Here is a 23,644-nt window from a genome sequence, read left to right as displayed (position 1 = left end):
TCTTCCCCTTTTCTATGGCTCTCACCTCTACCTTTGTATCTCTCTTGTTTGTTTTTTTGCCTTTGAGAAATCAACTATTACTATAGTGGCCGAGCGCTTGCTACAATGCGTGCACGTAAAGATGTGTGTGTATGTATGTGTATTTTCGCATATGTATACTGTATGTCAATATAACCAGGGTGAAATATACATGGTGTTGTGCACATCTACCTGATATCGATTAAAATTCCAAACACATAGAATATTGTTTAGAATGCCATTTTATCATTTCAAATTGCTACAATAACTATTCGCTATGGTGACGAGGGAAAGAGAGAAGAAGGGGGTATCTACAACATGGCAAAAAAACAACAACAACGCAAAGAATGCAACTCGTTAGAGTGGAACAAGCAAGAAAAGAAGTGTGACAAAGTTCAAACAGACGTTTATCACCAGCAAATACTATCTGATCGCAATATTATGGGCGAGGACGCTGCGGAGTGAGACTTGCACACCTAGTAAAAGCTCAATTCGTCTTCGCTGTCGTCGTGGTAGCTCTTTTGCAGTACGGGCCGGGTCCTGCTAGCTGTACGCTGGGAGTTGGATCTGTTTGCCGGGGGTAGTGATTTTTCTCGATTCTTTGTTCGAAGTGATGAGCGGGATCGAGCCAGTGTCTTACCGGGTTCGTCGCGGCCGGGAGAGGAAGGTGCACATGTGTTGCGCGTTGAGCGACGCCGGGTTTGCGATGAACATCGCGTATTGGGCTGCTCTGCCTCGGTCTCCGAATCTTGTTGTGATGGGCTCGATGCGTCTGTATCGCTTGCGCTACTTGAGAGGTCGAGGTCGAGGGCTTGTTCGGCATAGGTTGGCATTTTTACATCGCGTAGACCACTTTCGAGGGATGCTCTGGAGCGTTTAGGTCGAGATCGCGAGGGTAATGCGTTGGTTTGATGTCGAAAGCGACAGGAACGTCGTGAGCTGGTTCCCTTTTCTTCAGGTAGATCGGCGTAGAATCTCACAGGTGGTGTGTCTGGAGGTGTCATGTGCGTTCGCTTCACCGGTATGACGACCTTTGGTGATGGCGCTCGAGCACGTTTTCCCAATGATGATGTGGAGGTACGCTGTCTTTTCTTGATTGGTGACGATTGCGGCCCTGTATCATCTTCGTCTGCGCAGTCGAATGTAGTGGCTTCCCACGCTGGAGTGGTGGGGACACTACTAGCAAGTTCATCTTCGACTTCAGAGACATCCTCCCTCTCTTCTTCTGATTGTACCGGCGTCGGAAGTAATTCGAGGGCTCGGACGGGTTTGTCAATCTGCCGCTTGGGGTTCTGTTTCACAAACGGTGTACAGGTGACCCATTCACCAATGCCTTCTTCCCACCTAAAGCCACCGCCGGTTGCCGGAGAATCATTCTTTGCTGGTGATTGCATAATAATCAGGCGACCCTGTGTTTGCATCTTCTTCTCGACCTTTCGTGCAAATGCCATGTGCTCGGCGTCGCCTGTGCCGTGAGCAAATTCGAGTGCGGATTCTAATGCGATTCTCTTCAGTGTCCACAGCTTGTGCGGCAATCGGCAACCAGATACCGAAATCAGTGCCGTAACAAAGCGTTGTAGTTGGTCGAATCCATCGTCCTGCCAGATCCGACCAGTCCCACGTGCAGTCGACGAAACCAAGGATGGTAGAGGGCCAAATATCGATGCGAAATTTATGTCTTTTGAGGAATATTGTGAGGCTATCCAATTGATAACGCCAACAGAGCCAGCAGTGTCGAGGGATACCACGGTTGGATCGCTCAAGCAACTTTCAAGATGCAGGAGACACGATGCAAATGTTATCCAAATGCCACGCTGAGCCATGACCTGGACATCATTGGTATCCGCACCAAGAAGGTCGAGCTCATCCTTGATATCCTGCCGAGTAGCAATAGCAACGACGACCGCATCCAAAACTCGAGTAACCCGCTTTGCAGTCATCTGGCCAGCGTCGTCATTACGGGAGTTGTTGACTAAAGTTATACTGCACAGCACGGTGAGAAGACTAGAAAACGTAGTATCAAGCGCCTGCCGGAGTTCCAATCGTGACGATGGTACAAAGCGCCTATAAACAGACCCAGTGACTTCATCTTCCAGCAGCCGATAGTCGGGCAGGCCCATGCTTGCGAAGGCAACTGTCTCGAAGAATCGGCAAACACTTGGCAGAGTGCGGGCATCATTCTCAGAAATGCTTCGGACCAGTCGATCCCAGACAGGGCGCATGCTATCGGTTGCCAGCCATTCGAGAGGTAGCAGCTCAAGAGCAACCATGTGCTCCAAGATATCGTAAAGCAGACGATGGCGTCCGGTATGGTGGACAAAAGCCTTGACCGCATGTAAAAAAGGCGACCGCTGCACGTCAAATAAATTGGCTCGTGTGTTGATGGGTATAGTGATGGACTCTAGAAGCGGCGCATAAGCCAGTAACAGTTGTTCTGCCTCTTCCCATGCATAGGCGTTTAAGCAGTGCGTAACGAGCATCAATGCGTCCTTGAGGCTCAATATTTCGTCGGCAATGGCATCGTATATCAGCTTTGTGGCATGTGTTCGGACGACCTGTCGAAAGTGACGCCAGCCAAGTCCAGGGGCTTGCTCAAAGTGTGTCTCGAGCTGCTCGTATATTTCGTTGGCAATATCCCGACCTTCTTCTTCTGCTTCTTCCTCGAGCCTGTCTAGCTTTGCAAAATGTTCCTCGAGTTCGATGTAGGCCGGTAGTTTTCTTAAACAAGCGCCCATAAGTGATCTTGTGCCTTTCCTTGTCGGCTCATTGCCTGTTGAGGTGGCTTGGAGTAGGTTCGCGTATGCCTCCAATGTGCCTTGAACGAGCTTGTGCACATCCCTAGGTACATCTGCTGCAGGTAGAACTAGATTGACCAAAAGAGGGCCTCGGTTCTTTGGAATTTTTCGCAACGGCGATATGGGCATCTGTGGACTGCTGTGCAGTTGCCCGCCCATTCTCGAAATCAAAGGCGTAAAGGCAATCTCGCCCGGTCGGGAGACATTTCTGGTAGTATCTGGGCTACCTCTCCGCGGTGCTGGTCTCCCTCTTCCCCTTGCGCCATATGTAGTCTTCTTAGCTGCTCCCGATTTCACGCCTGGCCTCCAATCTGGATCTCTCGCCTTCTCAAAACCCCGTGGTTTGTGGGCCGGGCGTGTAAAGTTTGTCGTCTTCTGGGGAGATCCCTTGGTGGCAAATGCCGAGGAAATATTGCGCGACTCTGTATTCGTAGGACGAGGTCGTTCGAGCTCTTTGCGCAGTTTGGCGAGTTTCGAGGAAAGCGGCCGCAGTAGACGATTGCATCGCGAAGTTGTCCATGGCAATGCGTCGTCTGTCGACATGGCAATAGGTATATCGGTTAATTCATACGGGATAGATGGGTACGGAGGAGCTATGGGCGGTAGAATATGTTGTGCTATGTTACGGGCGCGTCGTCGTTGTCGTGATGATTGTTTGTTTGTTTGACCTAGTACCTCATCGGTGGTCGGCGTTAAGCGCGTGTTGTCTCCGCGCTAGCTACTCGAGATTCCCATTCGCTTTCCCATACACTACACTGCACCATGTACTTACACTACCCTCGCGAGAATTGGCTCGAAAGTATCGCATTGTCAGATATGCCATGGCAGAAGCTTGTTTCATCTTGATTCCTCTTGATTCCTTTTTTTTTTCGCAATACGAGACTTTACCGTGTTCTTGACTGCACCATTGCGCAATACAGCTAAATTATTGCTTGCAAAGCAAGTCGTCGAAAGTAGAAGTATGCATACTTCTTTACAGGCTACAGCCACGCGGTGGCTCAACGTTTACTCGGGAGCGGGATTAGCATGACATCAAAGTCTCTTCGCGCACATGTTGCAACGCAGCATGTCCATTGCACGGCCGGCTCGCACACGTGACTACTATCCAAAAGCTCGGTCTTTGGATACACACAGCCCCCGGATGAAAATAGACGCGCAAGTCCGACCGACGTTGGAATGTCTGTCAAAACCCCAGGTTGACGTGTCTTGCATGTGCAGAATTAAGTATGTCGGGCCGAGAGGGTTTATAGCAGCTTACCGTATAGCTGGGACTAAGTAACGAAGTGGTTACTCATGCTTACGTATTTATTGCCACGGCGAGTTTGTATACGCGTCTATTTGGCGCTTCGTCAGATACATCCTTGCTTTGTACGAATACTATAAACAGCATTCCGGAACACGATGAACCAATTGAGGTGCATGCTTGTTACATTGATCAATATCCGGATTTGAAAACCCGAGAAACGCCGAAGTCGAACGAGCCTCGTTGAAAATGTTCCAGCCTTGATTTACTTCTGGCTAAACGATACGGCGCCTACCTGAGATTTGCAGGCAGTCATCGATCTACACACGCTGCAGTCAGGTGCCAAGGAATGTCTTGTGCACATGGCGTCAGTCGTTGCTACTGGCTGTCAAGCGAGATATAGAGCGACAAGGAAGGTAAAAAAGGAGATTGCGCATTGTGGATCAAATGCAAGCCGCGGTCTAGACACCGAATAGGGAGCGGCATGAATTGACACCCGACACCGGTTCTGTGCACGTGTTTGTTGACACGAGCTGTGGATAAGGGAAATCGAGGACGGTAACGTCAACACGAAAGGGCGGCGGAAGGGAGGCGCCCGCTCCGAGTCACGCGATTCTAGGTCGATACTAAAGGACTTTGCAACCACCGGGCCTACGTCAGCACTCGCATGTTTGTGTCGCATGTTGCAAGCCATGCCGTGGACCGATCGGTGGAGAGTGGCTGCATCTCGAAACCGAAAAGAAAAGCGAGAGGCGCCCGTCTCTGAAACGAGCTGTTTGTTCTAAGAGGAACGGTTGAGGAAGTTTCGAGAGCGTGGGGCCAAGGCGGGCACGCCATCATTTGCGTGAAACAGTGGCAATCTAGCAGTCTCACGGGATTCCTGGTGTTATGCTAACATTGTCATTTTCGAGGACGTCGTGAGTCAGTCTTGACCTAGAGGGCGGTACTACGTGAGCGGCTAGGACTGACAGGAAGTGCCTTGGGCATGTCCCGCTTCCCACACCGTCTGTCAGGATGCTCCATCGCCATCGACTGCACAGAACTGAGGACATGATTTGAAGGAGGTTTTCCGAACCATGGTCTTATCGCAGTTGGCAGTGCTAGGCCCGCGTTTCCTTCTTCACTCTGCTAGCAGATACGAATAGAGCCCCTATAACTCCGCCACTAAGTCGATATAAGTATGTGCCTATGTACGTACTCTAAGTATGTGTATAGTATGTCTGTGTACATGGGTACGCAGGTCACGGTAGACCAAGCCTGGCACCTTGCAGATGAAGTCGCTTCGTGACTGGATCTTCGGTAGATTACACAGTATACTTGGGTGTTTTTGACCGTGCGCACATGTGAATGGGGTTGATGGTAAGTACTTGGGGCGTGACAACACCTGATGGTAGTGGAGTCACTTCGGACGCAGCACGTAAATTTCCGTTGGCAGTCTCGACTCGCTTTGCACAAGGCGGAGGGCGCGCGGCCATGGCATAGGGCAAGCGTATCCGAGTCGCGCAAATAGAATGCGGTTTGTGCGGGGAGAGGCGGGCAGGGCATATCCACGAAGGCGTTTATCTGAATCGACACACCAAACAAGCGGCAGTTGTGATTTTGACAGCAATCAGAGGGTCTCTCCGCATGACGCAAGAATCGACAGGGCGATTTATGCAAGACGCGAGGAGCGGCCACGACTGGAATCGACGTGTTTCGGGGCAGGTATGGGCGGGGCGGTGCAGTGACATTCATGCATGTTCCCAGCAAGCATCCAAGGGAAACACGCGGGCGGCCGACTGAGCGGCTGGGTGCTAGTGGTGACAAAGGGGCGAGTGCAAGTGTGCAGATTGGTGGTGAGGCTCAAGGCAAATTAGATTTACTGCACAGTACTTATGGGGGGGAAGGAAGGGGCAGGGCGGATTGTGGCGCCCCAGCTGCGGGCGGCACATTTTGGAGGATGCGGTCGCTGGCTTGGTCGCGCAGGCGGGAACGGGTAGATGGAGGGCGTGGCCAAGTACTTAGGCCGCTGTACGACGGCCGTTATACCGCAAGGAGACGGGGGCGGAGACGGAGGAGTCGTGGATAGATGGATGACGAAGGGTGGTCCTGGGTGGGCCAGGGCTGGCATAGGAGAGTGACAGGCCGGGGCATTGTTCGCCCAGGCGCTGTGCGTCGGCCGCGAGTGTGCGTACGGGTGGCTGGGGCGATTGCGCAGATGGAGGCCCGGTGGGCGTGGCAGGCGGTTGGCGTGTGTATCACGATGGATGGATGGATGGGTGGATGGAAAGGTTCGGAAGCGATGAAACAGGGTCGGTCGTCAGCGTGCAGCTCGCAACTCGCAGCTCGTCCCTTCACTCGTCCCTTCACTCGTCTGTGGCGTGGCGTTCGGTTCGCTCGTCCTCGACGCCGTTCCGTTTCAGCATCCGGGGCCCTAGCCGGCCGCCTTCAGGCACCATCCCTGCCCTCCGCCCCAGCCCTGTCCTCCAATCCTGAGGCTGCGACCACCAATAATCAAACCCACCACACTCCCTTTGCTTTAACCACCCGGCCCTCGCGCCCACAACGCCTTCTCTTCTCTCCCTCTCCTCCCTCGCTCGCTCAACCCCCCATAGTCGCTCTTTTATCGCCGTGGTTCGCCTGGCTCTGCTTTTCTTCGTCCAACCCAGGTGCTTGGTCTCGCTTCCCCGCCGGCTCTTTCTCTCTGATCCCCTGGCTGGCGATTTACCCATACCCAGTCGACTATCAGTGCAGCTTACCCTGCCCTGGCATCTGGAGTCCGCTCAATCGCCCACCTGGCCTGCTGCATATTAACCTGACCGATTCGGCCATATTGTCCACGCTGCGCCAACTCGCGTCAAGCCTACACCCCCTACCCAGTCGCCCTAAGCCCAAGTACTATCTGTTTAGGCTGGGTCACCACGCACGCCATATCAACTGCTTCTTCTAGACCTTGCTCCACTCCACCAATCTGTCGTTTGCTGGCCAAGACAGAGTACACTCTCCCTACATAACGTCATCCCCGCCTGCCACACCCAACTGATCCTACCCTCATCCTGGCCCTACACTCGACAATTGCTCACTCCCTCCAGCCATGTCTCTGATGGACGCTGCCGCGGGCCTCGCCAAGCGCGCTGGCAATGGACAAGAAGACCCCACTGCTGGCCGCGAGAACGTTGACGTACAGCACTACCTTGGATACATCTGGTGGATCATTGTTGTCGTCTTCTTCCTCTACCAAGTCATTCTCTACTTTGTGCGCTACATCCGAACCGTCACATGCCTGAACAACGACACCCAGCGCTACTTCGCCATCCCCAACCGCACCTATGCCGCCTTTAAGAAGCACTGTCTCGATGCTCCCCTATTCCGCACCCGTCACCACCGCGAGTTCAAGCTCTCGTCTGCCATTGGCGTTGGCACTCTGCCCAGCCGCCTGCAGACCTTTTTCCTCCTTGGCTACTTTGCCGTCAACATCGGTTTCTGCGTGTGGAGAATTGACTACAGCAGCTTTGCCTCGGGTGCTGGCGAGCTCCTCAGCCGCTCTGGTGTCATGGCCGTCATCAACATGATCCCCTTGGTCCTGCTTGCTGGTCGCAACAACCCCATCATCAAGCTTACTGGCATCTCTTTCGATACCATGAACTTGGTCCACCGCTGGTTTGGGCGAATCGTTGTCCTCGAGGCAATTGCCCACGCCGTCTGCTGGATGGCCAACAAGGTCCACTCCAGTGAGTCAAAAATCATGTCAATCGTAAACAACCCCGTACTAACCAAGATGCAGAGGGCTGGGGCGCTGTTCAAGCCTCAATCACCAAGAGTGAATTCATCATGAGTGGTTTCATTGTAAGTCTCACGTGAGATTCTTTGCCATCGCCCCCTAACATGTACAGGGAGTTGTCGCATTTGTGTTCCTTCTGATCCAGTCGCCCTCGCCCATCCGTCACTCCTTCTATGAGGTTTTCCTGCACGGCCACATTGCCGGTGCTGCGCTCGCGCTCGGCGCCCTATGGGTCCACCTCAAGGATCGCGAGCAGCAGCGTATGCTCTACGGAGTTACCGCTCTCTGGGCTATGGAGCGTATCTGGCGATTTGTTCGTCTTGTCATGCGCAACGTTGGAAACGGCGGCACTGGCTGCGACGTTGAAGTCCTTCCAGGAGATGCCCTCCGTGTCACTGTCCGCATGGCACGCCCCTGGACCTTCCGCCCTGGCCAGCACGCTTACCTGTACATCCCCTCTGTCGGTCTCTGGACCAACCATCCCTTCTCCATCGCGTGGAGCGAGGAGGAGGAGGACCTCAGCATTGCCTCTTCCTCTGGCGATGAGAAGGGTCTCCCCATGAACCGCCAAGATATTCTCGAGCACCACAAGACCAGCATGTCCTTCATCATCCGCCGCCGAACAGGCTTTACCGACAAGCTGTTCAAAAAGGCCGATCTCTCCGCTGCCGGCCGATTCTCCTGCTCGGCATATGTCGAGGGTCCCTATGGTAAGTCCGAAAATCCTGTTTCTGTAAAGTCCGAGAATCCTGGTTCTGTAAAGTCTATACAATTTGCGCATATTAAACCAATACCCCCGAACTACGCTAACGGTTACCCCGATAGGTGGTGAGGACCTTAGCTCCTATGGTACTGTGATGCTTTGGGCTGGAGGTATCGGTATCACGCACCAGGTCCCCCACGTGCGTGATATCGTTGCTGGCTACGCAAACGGCACCGTTGCTACTCGTCGCCTTACACTTGTATGGATCATCCAGTCGCCTGAGCACTTGGAGTGGATCCGTACATGGATGACACAGATCCTTTCCATGCCGCGTCGTCGCGAGATCCTCAAGATTCTGCTCTTCGTCACCCGCCCCCGCAGCACCAAGGAGATCCACTCCCCCTCTTCAAGTGTTCAGATGTTCCCTGGTCGACCCAACGTTCAGGCCTTGATCGACCAGGAGATGCAAGAGGGTATCGGTGCTGCCTGTGTCACCACATGCGGCACTGGTGGCCTCGCTGATGAGCTCCGCCGCGCGGTCCGCAACCGCGAGACCCAGTGGAACGTCGACTTCCGCGAGGAGTCTTTCTCGTGGTAAACACCTGTCACGTCATGTCTGATCTTGCCCCACTCGGCAATGCCATGTTTTTTTCCTTTGCAAGCGTCTATAACTTGATCGTTGAAATCTTGTCTCATGTTTTTTGGAAGGGGAAATCAACGTCCGGATGCGCAACACAAAGAGGATTAACATGCACATCTTCTTCGCTGTACACATTAGTTTCCATTCTTTTCAAACCACATCATACCCCCATCTGATATGGCTCCATATTCCCCCCCTCCCCCCCCCCCCCCCACACACACACACACTCCTTTTAAGACTTTTATATCCTGTGGATCAGGCATGAAGACAAACACAAAACAAGCAACATGTGGTCGGGCCTTTTGGTAGGGTGCCTAAGGAAACGGGCTAATGGTTAGCTATACAATGTTATCCCCGTCGCCACATCTGTACGATACCCCAATTCGGCGTTTTTCCAGCCGAGTTTGTTTTTTACCTGTACTTATCAATATAACCCCGATTTCAGAACCAAAATCTCTAGAGTAAATAACCAAGACCAACTATCCATGTCCTATCTCCTACCAACCACACCTCCTTTCTTCCCTTCTTGCCCCCAACCCCCAACCCCTGCAGCGATCGCCACGCTAAACATCTTCTAGCTTGGGCAGCTTAACTCAGCCCATCCCTCCTCGCCTGCAGGCCTGCACCTTTCTTCCTGCACGCAGGTGGAGACCCCCCCACGCGCCGGTATATGTCAAGCTCGCAAACAAGCCTGCATGCGTGTGTGCGTGCATGTGCTACTGCAGCGTGCCTAACGTGCCCAATCCCGTGAGAGAGAGAGAGAGAGAGAGAAAGCAAAATATCTCATCTGGTACACTTGCGTATCACCACGTTACGGAGATTTTTTTGTCCTTTGTCGGAACCAGACACAGAATACTACGTAAGCACGCTTTGAAACAGTTTGTATACCGCTCTTTTTTTTGTCGTCCCCGACGTTACATACGAGGCTTTTTTTTTAAAAAAAAAAAAGAATTTGGGCCGAACTCGAAGGGTTGCCTTTTACATTGCCCTTGGTCCGCCCGCCTGCTTCGTCCGGCCGGTTTTTTTTTTAATTGTGTTTTGGGGAACAGGCGTAGCCGCCCTGGTTTCGTCTCAGGCACAGGGGTTGGGACGGTGAGGCATGTTTGTAAGCGCTGTGTCATTCTCTAGCTTTGCTCGCTTGGCTATCATTATTATTATCGTTTGCTTTTCTTTGGCGCGCACACTTGCAATTAGGGTTTTGTTTGATGAGATAGGTAAACGGGCCGGTTGTTTCAGGTGGGGTTGGGGTGGGAGGTATAATTGGAGATGGGGTGCTTGTATATGTTTGGAGAGCGGTAAGTAATGGTACTTGTGGGTGGGTGGGTTATTTTTTTTTCGTATGGTTTGGTATGAGTGATAGAGTATGTGTGTTGTTTGGGTGGGTAGGGATGGAGAGGGGGATATGTGGAGATGAAGTGCGTAAGGTGATGGCGTGGCGCGTACGTAGGTGAAATGATTGTCATGTCCGCGGTTCCAAGAAAAGTAATTCTTTGGGGAGATTGGCGGAATACCCAGTACCACAGCTATGTTTTTTCTTTCACCTTCTCATGTCAAACTCCACAGCAAGGTGTTTTACTCCCGACACACAGCGACTGCGGCTTTTACCCAAAGTTGCACCCGCAGCTACCCAGTGTTTGTGTAGGCGGGAGCGGGAAAAACAGATATAGAGTTTACATACGGCTGACTGAGTCGTCACGACAACCCTTGCTTTCCGGTATCTTGGGTAATGTCAAACATACGCATACGTTCTACTTACTTGGCGGACCCTGTGCGTCCGTGGACTTGAAACAAATGTGTTCTTGGAGGGGCTTGGAGAAAGGGCACGAGATGTCTGGTTGCATCATGCGTAGTGTACCGCAATATTTTTGGCAGTCCAAAGTGCGTTGTGGCAAGGAAGGAGGAGAGTTCGATCCGAACATCCCCCTTCCCGCTTCCGTCTTGCTTACTGTTTCTTGTGTAGATCGATATATTAGAGGTGCACGTGCAGATATCACGCATTCTATTGACCTGGTTCAGTTGAGTTGTATGTTCTCTGAATCTCGATTTTGACGAGAGGGATGGCGATATGCAGTATAGACGATGCAACCACCACGTACGTCCGTATGAACCTTGCTCTTCACATCGAGCCAGCATGAACAACATCAGGTAGGAAGTCCGTGGTTAAATTTCCATGGCATTACATTGTACCAGTATTGCAGTTCGCCGGAAAGAACTCAACGTTCAATCAGGCATGTGTTATCTGCATTGTATTCCAAGTTGCAACCATGCCACTCGCGACCTTGCGATATGCGTAGTAATTCAATAACCGGGCTCGCTCACCGGCTAATTTACCCCAACTGTGCTCTTTCACGTGGTCGCCTTCCTTCTTAGTCGCTTGCGCAGGTAAAATTCGCTGTTCCAATTAGGATTCTACGTGTACACTAGTGGTTCGGTTAATGTGGCACAGGGTCTTACCAGGATAATGTTGGGACTATTGATGTTCCTGTTGGAACCTGGTCTGTATAGAAGGACTCGCTAAGGTATAGACAGGCGTAGGTACTCTACAGTATGCACGGTATGCTGCTACCGGCAGATAGTCTGGGGTCTAGACCGTCGGAGTTGTTGTTTACAACAGCAACATCCGAATGACGTAGGCCTCTCGGTACAGAAAAAAAAATACCAGAGGTTGGGTGGCATGTGAAAGTTGCGATATGGTGCTGAATACCCTGCTATGCGCAATCTCCAAATTAACAAACTCGGAAGGTTCAAACTGCTTCAGGACTTTGCTGCGTGGCTGCATCTTCCATCTCAAACCTCTTTTGGATTCCTTCCCACCCTTTCCTAACTACATCGGCCATAGCCTCACCCATCATGTGGCCCTGGCCCAACTTCCTTATCGCATCTTCTACACTGCACAACTCGCTCTTGAACTGCCTCTCCATATTATCCACACCCGTGCCCTCGTGATGTCTAGGCTCGTACCCCTGTGGCTCCATCGCAATTCTCTCCCTCAACGAGAGATTCTGCGGATAACGCGGTGGGGATTTATACGGCGATCCTGGTTCTGATTCGAGGTCCCCCTCGAGCGACGGCGGTAGCGTCTCCGAAATGTACCAATAAACCACATACTGATACTCTCGCAACGGCATCAACTGCAACAGAACGGGCTCGGCGGTATGCGTCGCAGCGTGGACACGTGGATGAGCTTGCGGTTGGCAATGCCGTGTTGGTAGAGGGAGAAGCCGGTTTCGATACCCTGACTTTGTATATTGCATACTGCATTAGCTCTTGCGATAATCATCTATAAACTTTTTTTCTCGGAAAAATGCTTGCAGACTTGATTTGGGACCCACCTCTTCATACCCCTCTCGCTCTGCGCCTATGCCACTTTCTTCGCCTGCATCTCGTCGCCCTTTGGGCAAGAAATATGCTTTACGCCCGTGTTGCTCGTAGCTGCATAGTACCACACGCCCGGTTGCGAGATGGAAGATAGCTACCCCCCCACCAACCATGAACTTTGCGCTATCAAATTGCGCGGTCAGCGGGTGAGGGGTATACATGGCACTGTTTCTTCGTGACATGGTTCTGGCGATCGTGATATAGAAGTTTGTGCGATTGCTATGGGATGCAAGGAACGTAGGAATCGGGAAGGCAAAATGATGAAGGAACAGTGTTCAAGTCACGGCAGTGCCGATGGAGAGTAAGCACAAGATCAGGCTTCTGCCTAATCGTAAGGAAGCCATGATGCGAGGCAGTGGGTGCTGAAACGATGCGTGTGTGGTCGAATTAGAGAGGAAGAGGATAGTGGGGCAAATGACGTTGAGTGCACACCCCTCCAGCTCAGCGCTGCGGTGCAATTTTTAAAAAGTTTTCATATATTATGGTATTTCAAAAACCTCCATCAGAACAACCGGCCTAATGGCCCAATGGCAAGGCGCTTGACTACGATTCAGTTCGATATCAAGAGATTCCAGGTTCGACCCCTGGTTAGGTCACATCACCAGTTTTTTTTGCGGTTCACTTTTACGGGACGTCTAGTGTGCTACCGAATTTTTTTTGGCCTTGTTTTGCCGGGATCCTCACTGCAACGGCTGAACCGAGTGCCATTTGAGCAAATATTAGCACAGCAAGCCCAATAGTTGGAGAAACTTTTCAAAATTGTTTTTTTGTGTGCTCAGTATGTCACACCATGGCACACCATAGGTTCAAAGCCCTCTTCTTAATCTAAGTGAATGGCCGAGCTGTAGACATGAACTAGACGACCATGAACTGAGTAAATTTATGACAAGGTATTATGCTTGAATTATGTTTTACAAATATCTACAAAAGCGCGATGCCAGTCACATCCCCTAACTCGGGGAACAATACCTTCTTCTTCCGTGTCTGAAGATCAACCGCATACACGCCACCCGCAAGGTCACTTACATACACAACGCCCTTCTCTAGGTCTAATGCAAGCCCAATAGTCTCATGAAATCGGCTCGCAAGAATCTCAATTTCCCCAATTGGCTCCTCGCCGCCTCCAACAAATGCTCTGTTCAAAGTGTTACCCCTGGGCGGATCCCCACGGTCCGTCCAGTACAACACAGCATTCTCCTCATCCAGCTCTAGGTCAATCGGCTCAGGTAGGTTCTCGAAAACCTTCTCGCGCACCTCCGTGTTATCGATGCGCGCGCGGTAGATGGCACCGGCATTTCCCTTTGATGCGCCCTTTTGTGTCCAGTAGAACCAACCTCTGCGTTCGTCAACAGCAATGCCGACACACCAGTTCCGCGTATCTGCTGCATCTGCTGTGCTATGTGGGTTGCCTGTTGATAAGAGTACTTCAGGCTCCTCTGTTGCCAGTGGCATGCGCATGACTTTCATGCCTTCACGGTCGCACCAGTAAAGTGTGCGACTTTCCTTTGCGAGAGTGATTTGCTTGGGCGTCCAGACGCCCTTTGTGCCAGTAGGGACGACAATTCGGCGGTTGGAGCCGTCGAGTGAGGCTGTCTCTATACTGCCTGTGTTGGTGGAGAGCGCAGTGCCCATGTTTGTCCACCACATAATGCCATTGTCGTGATCGATTGTCACCCCGTCTGGCAGTGTCGGGAGCGGTGAGACAACGGGCTTCAAGTCGCTGCCATCTGTGTTACAGGAGATAATGCGGCCACCAGAGTGGTTGGGCGAGGATAGTGATGCGTCGAGGATGTATAGATGTTGTTTCGATGGAGCTTGCTGGGGCAGCTCAGTGATTGAGGGCATGATGTGTGTTGTAGAGTGTCCTAATATATTTCTTTGATATGATCTGCTTTGTGTAGTGAAAGATACTCGAAGTTATTCAAGAAGATACAAAGTTGGCAAATTTTTGTGAGGTGTTCGTCTTCCACTTCCCACATCCTTAACTTTCTATATACACACATACCAGCACCGCCCCAGTTACCACTACAAACCCATTCGGGCCAAACTCGGATCCACCATACACCGACTCCATACGCGTATCTCATTTTCATCCCACTTTTCGTGCACGTTTGCAAAGTCGGGCGTACTACATAGTTTGCTCGGCCGAACTTGTGCGTGCGCCGTTTCGGTAAACTTGCAATCTCTCTAGGAACACATCTCAATGGAGCCGACATGTTAACATTACCCTGTGACGTCAATTCCAGTTTGAGTTTTGTAGATCACGCAGGGAGGCAAAAAGATGTATGTGTGTGTAAAAAAAGACAATTTGACCGAAGGGTCCAACGCCGCTACTTAGCCCCTGATCTGCAGCGCCACGTGGAATGACGTCATCATGCTCAAAAAATCGTAGATGAAAACGTTAATTCAAAATAGAATTTTGACATGCGGAGTTCATTGTAGTGTTCTGAGTACATGAAGGGCAATGTGTTACAGAAATTGACATGAATTTAGTCGTCATGATAGAAATTGTAAAGTACATTCCAAAGGGTATCAATCTATCTTCTAGTTTTACATTCTACTAGTTCTTCCTTTCCTCCGCATAACCATCCCACTCCTTCCTCAAATTCAGCAGCCTAACCAACTCTGAATCCCGCTGTGTGACCAGATCATCAAATTTCCTTTCAGCAACTGCTTCCATCGTGCCCTCAACCCACTTCTTTCTCAGATCGTCGTCTAGTACGGGATCCTTTTGTGCCCACCACGTAGTCAGCGGTCCCAAAAGATGATTCGCCATGTGCTGCGCACCCTGCTCGCCGCCTGCAAGATGAAATAGCGTATTAGGACCCATAATACCCCAACGTAGTCCTGGTCCGTACGCCATGGCATCGTCAATGTCGGAGATGCTGCAGATGTCATTTTGCACCATGTGCAGCATCTCGCGCATCAGTGCTGCCTGTAGTCGGTTGGCAATGTGTCCAACCACTTCCTTCTTGACATGCACAGCTTTCTTGCCAATGGCTGTGTAGAAAGCCATTGTGCGCTCAATCGTCTCTGGTGCAGTCTGCTCGCCGCCAACAACTTCTACGAGTGGGATCAAATGCGGCGGGTTGAAGGGATGCCCGATTACAATGCGCTCTCGGTGTGTATCCGCACCCATACCGGACTGAATGGATGTGCAAGTTAAGCCACTTGATGATGTGGCGATGATGGTATCGGGGCGCACGAGGGCGGCCATGTTGTTGAATAGTTGCTGCTTGAGATCGAGGCGCTCCGGACCATTCTCTTGTACAAAGTCGGCATGTTTGAGGGCTGTCGCGAGGTCGGTGGTGAAAGTGATATCCTCGGGAAACGTATTAGGGTTCTTGAGTAACCCCAGAGATTTCAGCACAGGGAGGGCGTTTTTGACGAGCTTTCGCAGCGTTGCTTCAGCGGCTGGATTGATATCAAAAGCTGTCACTTTGAGGCCCTGCGCGAGGAAGAGAGCGGCCCATGATGCTCCAATTGAGCCACTGCCGATGACAGTGATGTGCTGGATTGGTACTGAAGTTGTTGAGTGTGGCATTATGAATAAGAGATATGAAAATGGATTACTTGAAAACGCTTAGAGAAGACAAATATGTTCCAATCTTGGACATATAAATTCCTACTGCTTGCAAGCATCTTGTTACTACTCGCTGTGCCTGTCACGAGGTGTTCGCACGAGAGACCATAACACCGATTGATCACCGAATGATGTCAGACCGCCGATGTGATCGTCAATTGACCGGACCGGACCGATATCTACTGGGGACCCGTTCCTGTATCAGATCGGAAAAAATATCTTTCAGCAACGTTCGAAGATATGATGCAAGCTCGCAGAGGCTGTGCCTGTGCAAGGAAAAATGTGCACGCGGGAGATCTCGGCCAACTTACCCCATAGTAGCAAATATGGAATAGCGCGGCACACTTCATAGCCCTGCACGGATGATGGCATTCGTACGAGGATGAGGGAAGGAATGATGAAATATGTCCGAACTATTTCCTTCCTTACTGGATCGGAGGCACGTATCCTTAGACTCTAGAGGAGCTTGTAGTCGAAGAACCTGGTCAGAGAACTTCAAGATGGATAGTATAAGAGAGAGGCATTGCGCAAGGAGAACAGCATTCATTCATCATCTTCCACAACTCCATCCAAACACTTCATCACACAGTTTCATCTATTCATTATACCCTAATCTATTCTACTGTTAGTCACATTCATACACCTATCATGGCCACTTCAGATCGTATCCCAGATGTTTATGGCCCTGGAACCTACACAGACAAGACCTTCGTCCCTGTCCCGCAAGATACCGCACGCATCTTCCGTCAGCTCGTATCGCAAACACCTGGATTCACCCAAGATGAAAGCATTCTCTCAAAAGTCAAGTTCACTGGCGAGGAGTATCCTGTCATCCCAGGACCCATCAAGGCAACATCCGTCGCCGCTGCCCTGCATGCTATGTGCGGTGTCCTCGGAGATGAGATACTCGCAATAAGAGGCGCCAAAGATGACAAGCGTGAGATCACTGTGAATACCACTCACGCTGCTATGTGGTTTGGTTGCATTGCAACAGCGTTTCTCAACGGAGAAGACGTTTTGAGCATGTCAGCACAAAAGAAGCTTGGTGAATTGCTTCCAGACTGGGAGCAGGGCTGGACAGATACACCACTCAAGTACCGTGCAACTGCCCTATACCCTACCAAAGATCCCGAGACATGGTACTCCCTTCATGGAAGTATGAATGCTCCTCCGACTCTCGAGATGATCGGCATCGACCCCAGCACTCCAGTCTCGTCCAACGAAGAAGCCGCAGCGCTCATTGCAGAACATACCAAGAAGTTCAGTCCCGCGGAGCTCGAACTCAAGAATTTGATGAACGGCCTTTGTGGCTCCATCTGCTTCACCCCTCAGCAATGGAACGAGTCGACGATGGGCAAGTCACTAGCCGCACACCCACTCGTCAATGTCAAGCAACAGAACCAAGCTATCCCCACCCCGCCCATCAGCTTTCCACCTCTGAACCCGCAAGACCGTAGGCCTCTTGCCGGCGTAAAAATTGTCGAACTCACCCGCGTCATCGCTGGCCCAGAAGTCGGCACCATCCTCGCAGCATTCGGTGCGGACGTCATCCGCCTCAACCCACCCCATCTCCCCGACATCAACATCATGCAACTCACGCTCAACGCCGGAAAGCGTACTTCAACCGTAGACCTACGAAAAGAATCCGACAGGACATATCTGCAATCCCTCCTCGCAGACGCCGATGTCTTCATCCAAGGTTTCCGCATGGGCAAGATGGCGAAGTACGGTCTCGGCCTCGACGACATGCTCGAGATGGCCGGTAAGCGAGGCAAGGGCATCGTGTACGTATCTGAGAACTGCTACGGGCCAGACGGATACTACAAGGAGCGTCCTGGCTGGCAGCAAATTGCTGATGCTGCGGCCGGTTCCGCGTACGTAACTGGTAAGGCACTAGAAATTACACAACAGCTTCCGAAGAACGAGGCTGTGCTGCCTAGTCTTCCTATCTCAGATATGTCGACTGGAGTTCTTGGAGCTGTAGGCGCTATGCAGGCTCTGCGCGATCGTGCGATCAAGGGAGGAAGTTATCAGGTCCATTCTTCGCTTGTTGGTGTGAATGCGTATGCGCTGCGTGAGGATGTTGGACTGTATCCGATTGAGACGGTCAAGGAGTGCCAGGAGAGGTTCCAGTGGGGTGATATGCGCGGAAGCCATCATGTGCTTGACTTGCTTGTAACGGTTTACAAGGGCTGGAAGAAGGTTATTGGACAGTACTTGGAGGAGAACTGTGGGTGGTATCAGAGTTTCGAGGACAGCGCGTTTGACAGCAAGAGGTTGAGCATTTTGAAGCCGGTACCTCAAATCAAGGGTGCGGAAGGTGCGGCTTGGAGTACACCTAGTGTGCCGTACGGTGTGGAGAAGCTGGAGGAGTTGAAATGGTCTTCTTAAGTCGTAAATAGTTCATTTTTTTCTTTTCTGTTTTAGATACCAAATCCAACATATTCCACAATTTCACACCGAAGCCTTGTCTTCTTCACCTTCAAAATCATACCCATAAACAATCGCATCCACCTTCCTTCCTGGAAAACTCTTCAAAACCGCACACTTCTTCACCCGCCCAATCCTCTCAAACCCCAAAGAATCCCAAATCTTACACGACGCAACATTCGTCTCGTACACCAAATTAAACACCGAATACGTGAATCCCTGTTTCTCCATCAGCCCCAAACACCCATCGTCATCAACCACAAAAAACTCACCAGTCTAGGCGCCCACTCCAAATACGCCCTCCCCAGCGCCTTCCCGATCCCCAAATTCCTCTTTTTCGCATTCACCAGAAACCCTCCATTACAAACATGACTACTCCTTCCCGGATAATTCGGCTTCACATAAAAACTCCCCAGACACCTGTCCTCCCACTCCACCTCCCCCATCTCCCCCATCTCCCCCAAACTCTCCACACTCAACCCCTCTCCGAGCACCATGACGGCGGCAAAGGTACTAAACCAGTAGGGTCCGAAGGTTTCAAGAGGCAAGGGGTCGAGCATCGGGTAGGTGTCCCCAGCGGCGATTTCGAGGGCGAGTTGCGTGCAGAGGAAGGAGGTGAGGGAGGGAGGAACCTGCGAGGGTGAGGTGAAGGGGAGGATGGTGGCACGTGTGGTGCCGTCGCGGAGGGTGACGGGGGTGGGGGTGAAGGAGGAGATTGGGGTTGTCCGCTTGATTGGAGGGGATGTGGGGTCGTCGAGCATTGCGGGCATGGTGGTGGTTGGTGGGGTGATGGAGGATGTGGTGAATCCAGGGCCAAAGGGGTTTAAAGATTGGTGCTGTTTTTTTGGGTTGAATTGGGATATGTGTTGTGAGTAGAATGTCGTTGTCTAAATACTGAGATTCTATGACTCGTAGGCACTATGCCTAAATGGGTGAGTTTTTTTACGATTCATTGTCTCCCGGGTATTATTGCGTGATGAGGTAGCTGGAATCTCTTTACATTTTATGTTGTTAAATGCGATTTGGGCTTCTTGTTTGGTGATTTCGTTTGTCACTTTCGTTGCTTTTGAAATCGAGTGCCATTGCCCAACAGTAGGGTTGATCATGAATGTGTAGTTCCCGCCTTGTACTTTCTTGCTACCAGGTTCATTGTGTAGAAGTAAATGTATGTAGGAAGCCAGTCGTGAAGTTTTGAATACTAGGAACAATTTACTATGGGGCAATCGAAAGCCTGTTTGTTACAGGAATGTAAGAGAGGGGCTGGGATACATGCTCAAATAGGCGAGTTGGCCAAGCATGCAGAACAAGCGTGCTTACGGTACTTGTGTTCCAAAACCTTATACATGACTGTGAGTCCTGTTCGCCGGTATGCCTTTTGAATAAGCTTCCAATTCTGCTTGCTGTGTTCATACGCGTGAAACTTGCAAAACATCGTAGACCGTAGAGACGTAGCTCAATGCGACGTCATCAAAGCACCGATATCGTCTCTTGAGGAGCATCATGTTGAAACATCATTTGTCTCTCAAGAAAAAGAACACGCAGGTTTCCAATGATCTTTGGAATCAAGCATGAGGCTACAGAATAGCTATGGAACAGGAATTTTGTACGGCTTTTCAACGGCTTTCGACGGGATCAGCAATATACCCGGGGGCTGAGGGGGAGTTGCATACCCGACCTGCCTTGCTCCTTGGCGATGCGTCTAGATCAGGAAGCTGGGGGTACATAAGTATACACAAGCCTGGGCATCGCCTTGGCTAGCGGGCGAACGACGCTCCACCTACTGAATATGATTCCAGTGATGCAAATGAACACGGCAATGCTGTGCGAGCTAGCATGACAGTTCCATGGCGACATTCGATTATTGCACCGAGCTTCCCGACGCGCAGATAAGGTTAGAACAGGGGTCCAAAGTCATATTTAAGAAGTGTATATGATGTTGTAATGACTTGTGTGTTGTGTTTGTTAACTCTCCGAACTTCAAAATGAGATTGTCAAAGTTGGTGGTGGCCGCTCAATTGGCAGCAGCGTCTCCTTTGGCACACGACGCTAGCTCTGTGTCTCGCAGTGCCAACCCAAGCTACGATGGCTACCAAATCTACTCCATTACGCCATCTTCTGCCGAAGAAGCTCATGATATCAACAAGCGCTTCTCCAACTACCACACTCACCCGATTCGCAACACCCTGTCAGTTGCTATTCCACCCGAGGAGATTGACTCTTTTCGTGCACTGGGTTTGAACGCTCGCCTGGTGAACTCGGATCTGGGCAAGTACATTCGCTCTACCGACAAGGAAGCCGTATACAAGCGTGACTTGCATGCAACGGGTCAGCTCCCGGACCTGTCGTGGTTCGACACTTACCATGCTTATTCCGACCACCTTCAGTACTGGGACGACCTTGTTGCGGCGTTCCCTGGTAACTCTGAGAAGTTTTCGATTGGCCAGAGTTATGAGAACCGGACAATTTGGGCGTTCCATTTGTTTGGTGACAAGAGCACTGAAGCTGCAACGCAAGAAAAGCCCATTATTCTTTGGCATGCCACAGTTCACGCAAGAGAATGGATCTCCACTATGGGTAAGCAGAACACGCATGAGAAAAAGGAATACTAGCTAACGCTCCCAGTCATCGAGTACCTAGCCTACCAGCTTATTGACGGGTACCAAAAAGGCGATGCAAATGTGACTAGTTTTCTGGACCACTACGACTTCTACCTCGTCCCCTTCCACAACCCAGACGGCTTCTCGTACACACAAACCAACGACCGACTATGGCGCAAGAACCGGCAGCCGCGCCCCCAACTAAACACGGCCTGTGTCGGCACCGACGGCAACCGCAACTGGAAGTTTGAATGGGACGCCACGCCTCCAGACGGTGGTTCAACGCCCAATCCGTGCGGAGAGACGTACCGTGGCGAAGCCGCCGGCGACACACCCGAGAATCAAGCCATGGACGGACTCTCTGCTAAGCTTTCCAGCACGGGCGCTGGCATCCGGTCCTTCATCGACTTCCACTCGTACAGCCAGCTTATCCTCACTCCCTGGGGTTTCTCGTGCGACCCGCTCCCCGAAACGCTTCCCCGTATGCTCGAGGTAGCAGGCGGCACTGCCAGAGCTATCCAGGCGGGCAGCGCGCGAAACGTCACGTACGAGTTTGGGCCTGGCTGTCAGATTCTGTACTTCTCCACGGGCAACTCGAGAGACCACCACCATGCTGTGCATGGCGCGGCGCACTCGTGGACTATGGAGCTGAGCCCCCAGGACGCGGCAGGAGGCGGGTTTGTTCTGCCGCCTGAACTCATTTGGCCGACGGTCAAGGAGCAGTGGGCGGGCCAGTTGTGGTTGTTGAATGATGTTTGGGATAACTGAGCTTTTGGTGCAATGGCACAGGAATATCATGCACTGTTGGATGGCATATTTGCCTAGATTGGCTACGAGATAGATGCTATGAAACATTCTGTGAACTGGCTCTTGAAGCATTGCAGATGTTCAAGTGATGTGTTTATGATTGGAGTAAGATCTGGAGCTTGACCTATAAGCAGTGCCTTATACCCACATCTTCCTCTATCCATATCGTCCTCATGTCCTCATGTCCTCATGTCCTCATTGTCCCAACTCACAGTTACAAAATATCAGGAGCACAAGTACAGGTTTCAACATTATATCTATTTAAATGCGAGACAGTGGACAGTTAGTAAATGAACAGGTAGGATACAGACAAGGTAGGACATAGATAGGTAGGCGGACAGGCGGACAGGCGGACAGCTAGGCGGACAGCTAGTAAATGGATATCTAGCAAATAGACAAGGTAAGATACGGAAAGGTAGGCGGACAACTAGGCGGACAGGTAGGCGGACAATACCGTCCTGGCGCCGCATACATTTGACCTATATCCTAACTGTCTATTTACTACATAGCTATCCGCCTGTCCGCCTGTCCGCCTGTCCGCCTACCTGTCCGCCTAGTTGTCCGCCTACCTGTCCGCCTAGTTGTCCGCCTACCTGTCCGCCTAGTTGTCCGCCTACCTTTCCGTATCTTACCTTGTCTATTTGCTAGATATCCATTTACTAGCTGTCCGCCTAGCTGTCCGCCTGTCCGCCTGTCCGCCTACCTATCTATGTCCTACCTGTCCGTTTCCTAGGTGTGTATGTAGCAAACCCTCTATACAAGTCCCTAGGTGTACATCATAGGCGTCATGTGGCGTGAGGAGAAACACTAAAGTTGGACACAAGGGCATTGCTCATCAGACAGAGACTATGAGCTTCATCCGAACATGCGGTTCTCGTATTGATAGATGGTCAGACTCCATTAGGGGTAGTCAGTGCATACTGGATTGGAGCAAGATCGAAACTGAGTCATCATCGCCCAAAGGACGATTTCGAAAAGCCCAAGACCTAATCAACGAGGGTCGTATATTGAATCGAAAATCTCTCAGACGATGAGTACTTGTGAGCATGAAATGCGAAGAATTGATAATGGCACGAGGTTCTGGTGTAGTGAACGACAAGAAGCTGGTCGCATTGTTGACGGCGGGTTGGAGATTTGGATCTGCAAGTGCAGTCTCGAAAATCTTTACGGTCAGGCTCTCGTTGGTGGTGACCCACATAGAGTACACATGTAAAGAGCAGGTTGAGCACGTGGATTCGTAACCGTAGAGACTTTGAGCGTGCAGCATGTCCGGTAGATAGCTCTAGGAGAGCTAAGCGACTTGGAACACTATGTGACGGCAGTTAATTCTTTGTCAAAGTCTTGTAGCGCGTGTGTATGAGCGGTGTGACAAGAAGGTTGGAAAAAGAATGAAGCATTGAGCCAATTGACAGCAACAGAGTCAAGTTCCAGTGCGGTCCATGGCCGGTCGAGGGCGGCGAAGGCCATGAAGGCGGGGCCTAGAGGTTTGGATATGCCTAGGTACATGCGTGGGTACTAGATAGCGAGGGTCTATGACGAGGCTTGGGGCTCAACGAGGCCCATTGTTCTGGTAGGTGATATGCAATGGCAAAGAGAGAGCAAAAGCAACGCAGAGAGTGACTAGTGGAAGAAAAGCAGGTATGAACACGGTGGTGTGCATAAGGGTGGGCAGAATTGCCGCCAAGGCCAC

General features: G+C 51.2%; 7 protein-coding genes across 7 annotated transcripts; 3 read left to right on the top strand and 4 right to left on the bottom strand.

Moving 5' to 3' along the window:
• Positions 1-474: 474 nt before the first annotated feature.
• On the bottom strand, positions 475-3,654 carry PSV08DRAFT_226424 (uncharacterized protein; the record flags this gene model as incomplete). Its single annotated transcript, XM_014227935.1, has 2 exons — positions 475-3,527; positions 3,586-3,654. The coding sequence occupies 2 exons, from the start codon at positions 3,652-3,654 to the stop codon at positions 495-497; spliced, it is 3,102 nt and encodes a 1,033-aa protein (XP_014083410.1). The 3' UTR covers positions 475-494.
• A 3,335-nt stretch (positions 3,655-6,989) lies between these two features.
• Positions 6,990-9,123, top strand: PSV08DRAFT_5623 (ferric reductase like transmembrane component-domain-containing protein). The gene is made up of 4 exons (XM_014227936.2): positions 6,990-7,766; positions 7,820-7,881; positions 7,929-8,526; positions 8,642-9,123. Exons 1-4 carry the CDS (start codon positions 7,130-7,132, stop codon positions 9,115-9,117), a joined length of 1,773 nt encoding a protein of 590 aa, XP_014083411.1. The 5' UTR covers positions 6,990-7,129; the 3' UTR covers positions 9,118-9,123.
• Positions 9,124-11,828: 2,705 nt separating this feature from the next.
• Positions 11,829-12,860, bottom strand: PSV08DRAFT_312495 (uncharacterized protein). The gene is made up of 2 exons (XM_014227937.1): positions 12,492-12,860; positions 11,829-12,398 (listed from the first exon to the last, which is right to left on the bottom strand). The coding sequence occupies exons 1-2, from the start codon at positions 12,717-12,719 to the stop codon at positions 11,904-11,906; spliced, it is 723 nt and encodes a 240-aa protein (XP_014083412.1). The 5' UTR covers positions 12,720-12,860; the 3' UTR covers positions 11,829-11,903.
• A 560-nt stretch (positions 12,861-13,420) lies between these two features.
• On the bottom strand, positions 13,421-16,081 carry PSV08DRAFT_410866 (uncharacterized protein; the record flags this gene model as incomplete). Its single annotated transcript, XM_014227938.1, has 2 exons — positions 13,421-14,425; positions 15,132-16,081. 2 exons carry the CDS (start codon positions 16,079-16,081, stop codon positions 13,459-13,461), a joined length of 1,917 nt encoding a protein of 638 aa, XP_014083413.1. The 3' UTR covers positions 13,421-13,458.
• A 580-nt stretch (positions 16,082-16,661) lies between these two features.
• Positions 16,662-18,767, top strand: PSV08DRAFT_205681 (CoA-transferase family III domain-containing protein). Its single transcript, XM_014227939.1, has one exon. It carries the CDS (start codon positions 16,769-16,771, stop codon positions 18,509-18,511), a length of 1,743 nt encoding a protein of 580 aa, XP_014083414.1. The 5' UTR covers positions 16,662-16,768; the 3' UTR covers positions 18,512-18,767.
• Positions 18,352-19,320, bottom strand: PSV08DRAFT_205678 (uncharacterized protein; the record flags this gene model as incomplete). The annotated part of the gene is made up of 2 exons (XM_014227940.2): positions 18,352-18,769; positions 18,823-19,320. 2 exons carry the CDS (start codon positions 19,318-19,320, stop codon positions 18,575-18,577), a joined length of 693 nt encoding a protein of 230 aa, XP_014083415.1. The 3' UTR covers positions 18,352-18,574.
• Positions 19,321-20,394: 1,074 nt separating this feature from the next.
• Positions 20,395-21,915, top strand: PSV08DRAFT_183315 (uncharacterized protein; the record flags this gene model as incomplete). Its single annotated transcript, XM_014227941.1, has 3 exons — positions 20,395-20,441; positions 20,616-21,124; positions 21,173-21,915. 3 exons carry the CDS (start codon positions 20,395-20,397, stop codon positions 21,913-21,915), a joined length of 1,299 nt encoding a protein of 432 aa, XP_014083416.1.
• Between the last annotated feature and the right edge of the window lie 1,729 nt (positions 21,916-23,644).

This window comes from Bipolaris maydis (assembly GCF_028858645.1).
Source record: "Bipolaris maydis strain C4 unplaced genomic scaffold PSV08scaffold_10, whole genome shotgun sequence".
Classification (NCBI taxonomy): domain Eukaryota; kingdom Fungi; phylum Ascomycota; class Dothideomycetes; order Pleosporales; family Pleosporaceae; genus Bipolaris; species Bipolaris maydis.
Note: the sequence above shows the minus strand (reverse complement) of the source record. Positions and strands in the feature narration are given on the sequence as shown.

What these genes read in the sequence shown, in the direction of transcription:
- PSV08DRAFT_205681 (XM_014227939.1), top strand. Translation starts at nt 16,769, where the DNA reads ATGGCCACTTCAGATCGTATCCCAGATGTTTATGGCCCTGGAACCTAC.
- PSV08DRAFT_312495 (XM_014227937.1), bottom strand. Translation starts at nt 12,719, where the DNA reads ATGTCACGAAGAAACAGTGCCATGTATACCCCTCACCCGCTGACCGCG. An exon ending in AGCGAGAGGGGTATGAAGAG is followed by an intron (nt 12,399 to 12,491) that starts GTGGGTCCCAAA and finishes CAATATACAAAG; the next exon opens with TCAGGGTATCGAAACCGGCT.
- PSV08DRAFT_5623 (XM_014227936.2), top strand. Translation starts at nt 7,130, where the DNA reads ATGTCTCTGATGGACGCTGCCGCGGGCCTCGCCAAGCGCGCTGGCAAT. An exon ending in GGCCAACAAGGTCCACTCCA is followed by an intron (nt 7,767 to 7,819) that starts GTGAGTCAAAAA and finishes ACCAAGATGCAG; the next exon opens with AGGGCTGGGGCGCTGTTCAA. An exon ending in TCATCATGAGTGGTTTCATT is followed by an intron (nt 7,882 to 7,928) that starts GTAAGTCTCACG and finishes TAACATGTACAG; the next exon opens with GGAGTTGTCGCATTTGTGTT.